Consider the following 8,673-nt stretch of genomic DNA (forward strand, 5'->3'; position numbering starts at 1 on the left):
TCAAAAAAAAAAAAATATTGACATAGTTACGTAATCATTACTAGTATCATTTTTGGATACTGAGTCTTTCAGATCCAGTATGTATTTGACGCTCAGCGTATCTCAATCAGGACCAGCCACAGTTCAAGTACTCAGAAGTCACATGTGGCCAGTGGCTGCAATGCTGAACAGTGAAGCTCTTTCTAGAAGTCAGCGCTGGGCATTACATTAGACTCACCTGGGATGGGGGCGTTTAAAAGTTACAGTTGCCGGGATGCGGATCTGGGGTGAGTATTTTAAAAATAAATTTGGCCAGGTGTGGTGGCTCACGCCTGTGAGCCTAATAATTTGGGAGGCCGAGACGAGAGGATCACTTGAGGCCAGGAGTTTGAGACCAGCCTGGGCAACATAGCAAGACCCCATCTCTACAAAAAACAATTTTTTTATTTGTTTGTTTTGTAAATTTTCTATTTTCTTTTTAGTACAGTGGAGTTAGTAATTTTTTTTAAATAATAATACAAAAAAGCAGGTTCCTGGCCCTCTGAGAGGCGTGGGGAGGGATTTTCACAAGACTCCCAGGTGATTCAATTGTCGGTGGCCTCACACTTAAGAAACTTGGTTCCAAGGGTTGACTGTTGATTCATACGTTAGTTGCAAAATAAGCTAAGCCCAAGCTGAACAAGCCCCAGGTCATGTCTAAGACGGAAAATCAGGGAGACCTCCAAGAAGGTGCGGGGGCGGCGGGGCTCACCTTGGCGGCCAGGACGTGCCACGTCTCCTCGTGCATCCGCACCACCCGGTAGTACAGGGCGTCCCCGCTCTCCACACAGGGTGAGCTGCTCAGGAGGCGGAAGCTGTCACCAGGGCAGCAGGGGCCAGGGTGGCCCCCCATGAGCCGGGCCCGGAGCAGGGCGCGGATGACACGGAGGCCCTCCAGCTGCCGGGCGGCCAGCGCAGCGTGCACGGCCTCCGGGCTGCGCAGGTCTCGGAGCAAGAGGCTGAATGTGGCGTCGGGCATGCTGAAGGTCAGCTCTGCAGGGGGACAGGCTGGCCCGGCCTCGGCCTGGGTCTCGTCCACACTGTGGGACCCTAGAAGGAGCTGCCGAGGCTGCTGTGCCCTGGCAGAGCCGGGGGTGGGGGCCCCGTGGGTGGGCAGAGACTGCGTCCGGATTAAAGTCTTCTTGGGCAGGGGTGGGGGCAGGGGCTGGGGGTCCCGGGAGGGGGACCCAGGGGTCCGGGGGCGGCAGGCTTTGGAGGGCAGCAGGTGGGCACGGACCTCACCTGTGGGATGAGAGAGTGGGGGGGTTGAGGACAAGGTGGAATGTGGGACCCCCAGACATGTGACTCTGCCCCTCAGCCTCAATTTCCCCATCTCTGAAATGGAAATAATACCCAACCACCCTGTACCCTCTCTGATGCCGACCCCACGGTACAGAAGGGAGAACAGAGGCTCAGAGGAGGGACGGGACAGTGGCAGAGAATCATGCCACCCAGCCCCGGGTGACCCCATTTCCCTGTGTGGCTCTGGGCAGGTGACTTGCTTTCACAAGCCACTGTTCCCAGTGTCCCCCCAGCCCGGTCCTGCAAGGTGCTGCTCACCGAGGTTGCTGTACATGGGCTGAGCGGGCCAGGTGGGGCCGTCGGGCTCGAGGGTCTCGGGGGCTGGCTCGGGGCTGGTCATGTCACTGGAGAAAGGTCAGAGGTGGGGGCCCGTGCAGGGTGGGCTCGGGCTCAGGGTCTGCCTGTGCTCAATGGGCAGTGTCGCCAGGGATGGGGGACGCTCTAGGGCCCTCGGGGAGAGCAGGGGCACCCCGACTCCAGCTCCCCTGCCTAGCAGCGACCCTGCCGTGTGACCCTGAGTGGGGGTCTCTCCCTCTCTGGGTCACTTCCTCGTTCATGAGACAGGTGTGCTACCCATCAGTCTTCACCGTGGGCAGGGCCCCCACTGTGCGTGTGGGACGGGGACAGAATGTGCAGCCCACATGACAGGCCATCGGGGGCACGGCTGGCATGGGCAACAAGACACAGGGACCCCAGGACCCACCCTCAGGCCGTCCCCAAGAGCTCAGCCAGCGCCCGGCCCTCCCCTGCCACACCCCCAACCTCAGAAAGTGGCCGCTTCTGTCCAGCCACCCCCCCAGAGCCCCTACCTTCAGACCGGAGTGACTTCGGGGGAGGAGGGGTCCCTGGGGACAAACTCCTGATGGCTGCAGCGCCTGGCCTCCCAGGAGGGGTCTGGCCGGGAAGCAGACAGGAAGCGTCCATCCGGGCGACTGTTAGACCGCAGCCAGGCGGGGTGGGGGCGGGGGCCCCTGCGGGACCTCCGCAGCCAGGCGGGGTGGAGGTGACATCCCAAAGGAAACAGTTTGGGGGCTGGGGGCGGGATTGGGGGGTGGGAGACAGGCTGCTCTCCTGCAGGCCAAGCTGGGGTGCAGGGCAATGGGGGACTCCTGGGAATGGGAGGTGGGACATGTCCTCCTCCCCCACCCTAGGTGAGGGCAGACAACCCCAGCCGTGGCAGTTCAGGAAGAAACGCAACCAGGCGCTGCTTCCCCTGTGGCTTTCGCTTCCCTGAGAACTTCGTCCCCTCCTGCGGGACCATTGAGGAGCCCCCAGCGCACCCCCTGCCCTGTCCCAGAGCGCTGGCAGCGTGGGTGGGGACCCTCTAGCTCTGTTTCCCCGTGCTGTGTGACGGTGGGCAAGTCTCCACCCCTCTCTGTGCTCCAGCGAGTCAAGGAAAGCGTCTCCCACATCCTGCCTCAAAACAGCTGCACTTGCTGGATTCTTCTTTAAAAAATTATCTCGCTTCCTACCTCCCCCTCCTCCCCTGCCTTAATGCATTTTTTTTTTTATAGAAAAGACATTTTATATATAATTTCCATAAATGGAAAATCAGGAATGGTTAAAACCTAAGGAGGCATCCTCTGGACCCCCCGGCCCACCTGTAGAGTGGGTTCATAATGGGACCCAGCTCCCGGAATGGTTGGTCATCGGTGTGAAAGGACAGCGTCTGGAACAGCACTGGGAACAGCATGGGCGCTCCCGAGGTGTGACCTCCAAACATCGTCACTGCGTGCCATTCTTTCAGGGTCAGCTCCCCCACGCCGGGGACCCCAGCAGCCCCCTTATCCCTCAGCCCTGCCTCCTGCCCTCTACCCCTCCCATGGGAATAAAAAAAAGAAAGCAGAAGTTTGTTATTAAATCGGTTTCATTTTTTATTGGATTTTAACCAAATACAGCAGGGTGGGGGTGGAGGGCTGGAGGGTGTTGGTTCAGGTTGGGACGGTGGGGAGGGCGGGGGGCCGTGAATCCCACTATACTGACGCTCTGTAAACTCGAATGCTGCGGAGAACGCGCCGCCTCCCGTCTTTGATGATCTAAAGGCACTTGGATGGCGTTTTGAGGGGCCCTTGGGGTTGTCATGGCAACCAGGGTCAGGTGGATGCTAGGGGGAAAAAAATAGTTCTGCCCAACTCGGGGGTGGAGTTTGGGGGTTGCAGGGTCTTCACTCCTCACTCATGTCCAGTCCAGGGGCCTCCCGACGCCCCTACCCACAGCCTGGGGAGAACAGGCTCCACCTGAGTCCTTTGCTCAACGCCCCCAGGGTTGTGGAGCTTTCTCTCCGGCTGCCATTGCAGCAGTCTAGGGGGATCCGGGATCCAAGTCAAGCCATCGAGCCCATCTGTGGGCCTGGCCTCTGAGTACAGGGCGACGGGTTTGACCCTCAGATCCACTTCATAGACAAGGATACTGATGGTCTGAGTGGTTCTCAGTTGGCAGCTGAGACCGCAAAGCTGAGTGGGAGCAGAGTTGGCTTTGAGCCTTCCTGCAGAGTCCTTCAAGACATTGTCCTAACCTCCCAGTCAGCGGCCAAGCTTCTTTCTGGCCAAGGTCAGACCCCATGAAGTTTGCTGGGCCCCTTCTCCCAACATTGTCCTAACTGGCTGGCCAAGGTGGAGGGTGCAGGGGCAGGAACTTGGGGGTGGGGAGGCCGGGTCATGGGTAGTCCCCATCTGCTGTCTGAATCCTGCAAAACCTCAGCTCCTGTTTGCTTAGCCCTAGTGATGGGGAACTCACCACCTGTAGAGCAATGGAGCAGTGACCTTGGGGAAGCTCTTCCTTAACTGGAACTGCAATCTGCCTGTGACCCCCACTCTGGTCCTAGATCTGCCTCACCCTGAACGTTGCAGAGACCAAGGACCCAGGTCCAGGCCTCCCTGTAGTGTGAAGTCCTTGCTCTGTCCTTGTCCCCATCACTGCCCCTGCGGTGCACATAGCAGGGAACCGAGAACCACCCATGCTCTCTGGTCTCATTCTGCACCTGAGCCATGGGCCAGTGGGGGCAGGGCACGGGGGGGGGCCACACTCGGGGCTTGTCCGAGGCTGGCTCAGGGGTCAGTGTGTACTCAGGGCTGAGGGTCGGTCCAGCTGGCCTGTTTGAGGGACACCGACACCCCAGAAGCCATGCTCCTGGGCTAGGGGCCAGGGCACCTGCCTGTCCCATGCGGGGTGGGCATCCTCTTGCTGGCTGCCCCAGGGAAGCAGGTGGCAGCAACGAGGGTGGTGGGGGAAGCTGGGAAATGGCTTCTCCTAGTGGCGGCTCTGCTGGGCAGGGGGTCCTGGTGGGAGGATGGAGAGCAGGGTGTGGGGACCCCTGACAAGGACCACCCGGAGAGTGCTGGGCCCCTCAGGGTGGGGCTGACCTGCTGCACAAGACCTTAACCTGGTCCCCAAGGTCTGCTGGGAAACACCTGGCTCAGCAGGACCTGGGAGTGAGCTGGGCCTGTCCCGGGTGTAAGCTGAGTGTGTCCCTGGTGTGAGCTGTGACTGTCCTGGGTGTGAACTGAATGTGTCTCAGCTGTGAGCTGTGCCTATCCCAGGTGTGAGCTGTGTGTGTCCTTGGTGTGATTTGTGACTGTTCCAGGTGTGAACTGTGTCTCAGGTATGACCTATGCCTGTCCCAAGTGTGAGCTGAGTAGGTCCTGGGTATGAGCTGTGCCTGTCCCAAGCATAAGTGTGTGCCAGGTGTGAGCTGAGTGTGTCACAGGTGAGAGCTGAGTTCACCCCTGGTGTGAACTGAGTGCGGCCCTGGTGTGAGTTGTGCATATCCTGAGTGTGAGTTTAGCATGGCCCAGGTGTGAACTGAGCATGTCTCTGGCATGAGATGAGAGTGTCCCAGGTGTGAGTTGTGCATGTCCCGGGTATGAGCTGGGCATGTCCAGATGTGAGCTCTCACGAGAGCCCTTCTTGCCCCTGCGGTCGGCTCTGGAGCCGGGGCCTGGTTTTGGTGTCGGCTGGGTGTGAGGTGTGCGCATTTGACCTCTGAGCTTTGTGTCTGATTGTGTCCCAGATGCGAGTGAGGTCTGGGTGTGCCACCCACGTGTGAACGGTGCAGACTTTCTGTGCAGCCTCCCCTCAGGGCTGCGGGCCCTTGGTGGGTCCTGGGTGTAGACCAGCCCTCCAGCTGTGAGCTGTGCGAAGCGGCGGGAGCAGATTCCTGGGGCAGCGGCGGTGTGTGTCCCGGGTGTGGCTGTGGGCCCTGAGGACCCCGGGGTCTTTGAGCTCCCGCGGCCCCCACCATCCGTTCACACCCCCTCCACCCTCGCCAGCTCAGCGACCACAGCAGGGGCAGGAAGACAGGTTGAAACCTTTAGAAAACGTCTGAGAAACTGCAAAAGATGCATCCACATGAAAAACAGTCCTGTGGTTGGTTGGGTGTCTACAAAAAAAAAAAACGGAAGTTCTGCCAGAAGCTGCCTTGCAGCCGCCCCTCCCCGTTGGGAAAATGCATAGGTAGAATCGGCCCAGCCCTGCCGGCTGGGACAGGAGCCAGTCGGGGTGCGGAGGGGCGGCCCCTGGGGACCCCTCAGATCATCTTCATGTTGAACTTGCGGGCGCCGCCCTGGCCCGCGGCGGCAGCCGGGCCGTCCACCTTGCGGAAGGAGTACTCCACGGAGAAGTTGTTCTTGTGCTGCCCGCGGCCGCGGCTCCACACGAACAGCAGCAGGAAGCAGAAGAGGACCACGCCGAGGAAGGTGATGCAGCCCATGGCCGTGGACACCAGGATGGTGGTGAGGTCCAGCGGCGCGCGCGCAGCCGCCTGCGTCTCGTTGCGCCCCTCGGCCAGGGTCCGGTTGGCGGCCGGCTCGGGCTGCACGGTCAGCGTGGCGAAGTAGGTGTCGTTGCCGCCCGCGTTGCTGGCCACGCAGGTGTAGGTGCCGCTGTCCTGCGGCCGCGTGTCCCGGATCTCCAGGGTGCCCCCGGGCAGCACGCGCGCCCGGCCCGCGCTGGCGGCCGTCACCGCGCGGTGCTGGGGAGTCACCCAAGCCACCGTGGGCGCCGGCTCGCCCTCGGCGCGGCAGAGGAAGCGCACGTCGTCGCCCGTGGTGGCCGTGATGTGCTGCAGCCGCCGCTCGCGGATCTTGGGCTTGCGGCACACGAAGTACTCGAACAGCACCGAGTCGGGCAGGTCGCGCAGCGCGTCGCCGCGCACCTCGGCCGGGGTGGCGCAGGCCGGCAGCCGCCCGTCGAAGTTGAGGGTCTTGCGGCGCTGCACGATCCACAGCAGACGACAGTCGCAGGCCAGCGGGTTGCCGTCCACGCGCAGCGTCTCCAGCGTGTTCACCGAGTGGAACGTGCTCTCCTCCAGCGTGGACAGCAGGTTGTTGGAGAGGTTGAGCAGGCGGATCTGCCGCAGCCCCAGGAAGGCCTGCGGCTCCACCACGGCCAGCAGGGCCCCTGCCAGGTGCAGCTCGCGAAGGCGGACCAGGTCCCGGAAGGACGCGCGAGGCACCGTGCTGATGGGGTTGTGCGAGAGGTTGAGGCAGGTCAGGTGCGCCTGGTGGCGCAGCGCGGCGGCCGGCACGGCGGTGATGTTGGTGTGGGTGACCGACAGCGACGTGAGGTTGAGGCCCTGCAGGCTGCCCGCGGCCACCTCCTCCAGCAGTGGCCAGTTGTCGATCTCCAGGTGCAGCAGCCCGGGAAGCTTCTGGAAGTTCTGGTCCTCCAGGGCGGCGATGGCCAGGTGCCGCAGCCGCAGGGCGCCCAGGCCCCGCAGGTGGCCCAGCGACTCTCCGGACAGTGCCGTGAGGTTGCAGCGCTCCAGGGTGAGCTCCTCCAGCGCCAGCAGCCCCGCGAAGGCCCGGCGCGAGATGAACACCAGGTCGTTGTCGCCCACCTCGAGCCTGCGGAGGCTGCGCAGGTCCTGGAAGGTGTAGTCCAGCAGGATGACCAGCTTGTTCTCGCTCAGGTCCAGCAGCGTGAGGTTGTCCAGGCGCGTGAAGACCCCGGGCGGGATGAGCTTCAGCTGGTTGCCGCGGAGGCGCAGGACGCGCAGGTGCGGCAGGTCGGCGAAGGCGCCGGGCTCCACGTGCGCGATCACGTTCTCGCTCAGGTCCAGCTCCTCCAGCGCCGGCAGCGCCGCCAGGTCGCCGGGGTTCAGGCAGCGGATGCGGTTGCGGCTGAGCTCCAGCACGCGCGTCTCGGCGGGGATGCCGTCGGGCACGGCGGTGAGCCGGCGGCGCGCACAGGCCACGGCGCGCGTCGGGGCGGTGCACTCGCAGCGGGCCGGGCAGCCCCCGGCCGGGGGCGGCGCCGCGCGCAGCAGCAGCAGGTGCAGGCTCAGGACGCACAGCCAGCAGCTCATGGTGCGGGGCCTGGGCCTAGGGCCGCGCCACCATCCTTCTGCGCACCTGAGGGCGGGCGGGGCAGCGTTAGCGCCGGCGCCTGGGTCCCTGAACCGCCCCCGGCGCACCCGGCCTGGCAGGTGCGTCTTCAGCGCCCCCCGCAGTCCCAGGTCTGGGGATCTGCATGCGCGACCGCTGAGCACAGACGGCCACGGAAACCTGTGCCAGGATGTTCCCAGCGGCAGCCTTTGTAACAGGCAAACAGCAGAAGCAGCTCAAAGGTCCACGAGTGGATGATGGACACACACAGCGTGGTCCATCCACGCACTGGAACATCACTCAGCCACGGAAAGGGACGAGGCTCTGACACAGGCCACAGTGTGGATGGGCCTTGAGGACGTCGTGCTCAGTGAGAGACGCCAGACACAGAAGGACACACAGTGCGAGACTCCATTTATATGAAACGTCCAGAACAGCCAGAGCCACAGAGACGGGACGTGGATTTGTGGTCACCAGAGGCTCGGGGAGGTGGACAGGGTTTCTTTAGGGTTGATGGAGTGTTCTGGAATTACACAGTGGTGATGGTTACATCCCCTTGTAAATATACTAAAAACTACTGAATTGTACATTTTAAAAGGGTGATTTTGGGTTACGATGAACACTATTCCAGTGATGGACACACCAGAAACCCTGGCCTAAGCATCATACAAGATATCCACATAACAAAAGCACTTGTACGCCCGTAATTAATATTTTGGAATAAAAAATAAAAGGGTGATTTTTACTTTATGTGAATTTTATCTCAATAAGAACATTGCAAAAGAAAGGATTGGTTGGACCGGAGAGGAATCATACACATAACGTAAAAAGTTTTGTTTAAAAATCATTCATTCTGGCCGGTCGCGGTGGCTCACGCCTGTAATCCTAGCTCTCTGGGAGGCTGAGGTGGGTGGATCGTTTGAGTTCAGGAGTTCGAGACCAGCCTGAGCAAGAGCGAGACCCTATCTTTACAAAAAATAGAAACAAATTAGCTGGACAACTAAAAATATACATAGAAAAAATTAGCCGG

At 61.1% G+C, this 8,673-nt stretch overlaps 2 protein-coding genes across 2 annotated transcripts in view; both read right to left on the minus strand.

The window, feature by feature from the left end:
- Positions 1 to 1,660, minus strand: part of LOC105811224 (chromosome unknown open reading frame, human C19orf35) — a 3,183-nt gene extending 1,523 nt beyond the window's left edge. The window contains exons 1-3 of the mRNA XM_012645365.1: positions 1,579 to 1,660; positions 731 to 1,260; positions 499 to 520 (exon numbers count right to left, since the gene is read on the minus strand). Coding sequence (XP_012500819.1) covers positions 499 to 520; positions 731 to 1,260; positions 1,579 to 1,660 — 634 coding nt within the window. The remainder of the gene's footprint in view (positions 1 to 498; positions 521 to 730; positions 1,261 to 1,578) is intronic.
- A 3,954-nt stretch (positions 1,661 to 5,614) lies between these two features.
- LINGO3 (leucine rich repeat and Ig domain containing 3) lies at positions 5,615 to 7,729 on the minus strand. The gene has a single exon (XM_012645391.1). It carries the CDS (start codon positions 7,622 to 7,624, stop codon positions 5,846 to 5,848), a length of 1,779 nt encoding a protein of 592 aa, XP_012500845.1. The 5' UTR covers positions 7,625 to 7,729; the 3' UTR covers positions 5,615 to 5,845.
- Between the last annotated feature and the right edge of the window lie 944 nt (positions 7,730 to 8,673).

This window comes from Propithecus coquereli, unplaced genomic scaffold (assembly GCF_000956105.1).
Source record: "Propithecus coquereli isolate 6110/MARCELLA unplaced genomic scaffold, Pcoq_1.0 Scaffold232, whole genome shotgun sequence".
NCBI lineage: Eukaryota > Metazoa > Chordata > Mammalia > Primates > Indriidae > Propithecus > Propithecus coquereli.

What these genes read in the sequence shown, in the direction of transcription:
- LINGO3 (XM_012645391.1), bottom strand. Translation starts at nt 7,624, where the DNA reads ATGAGCTGCTGGCTGTGCGTCCTGAGCCTGCACCTGCTGCTGCTGCGC.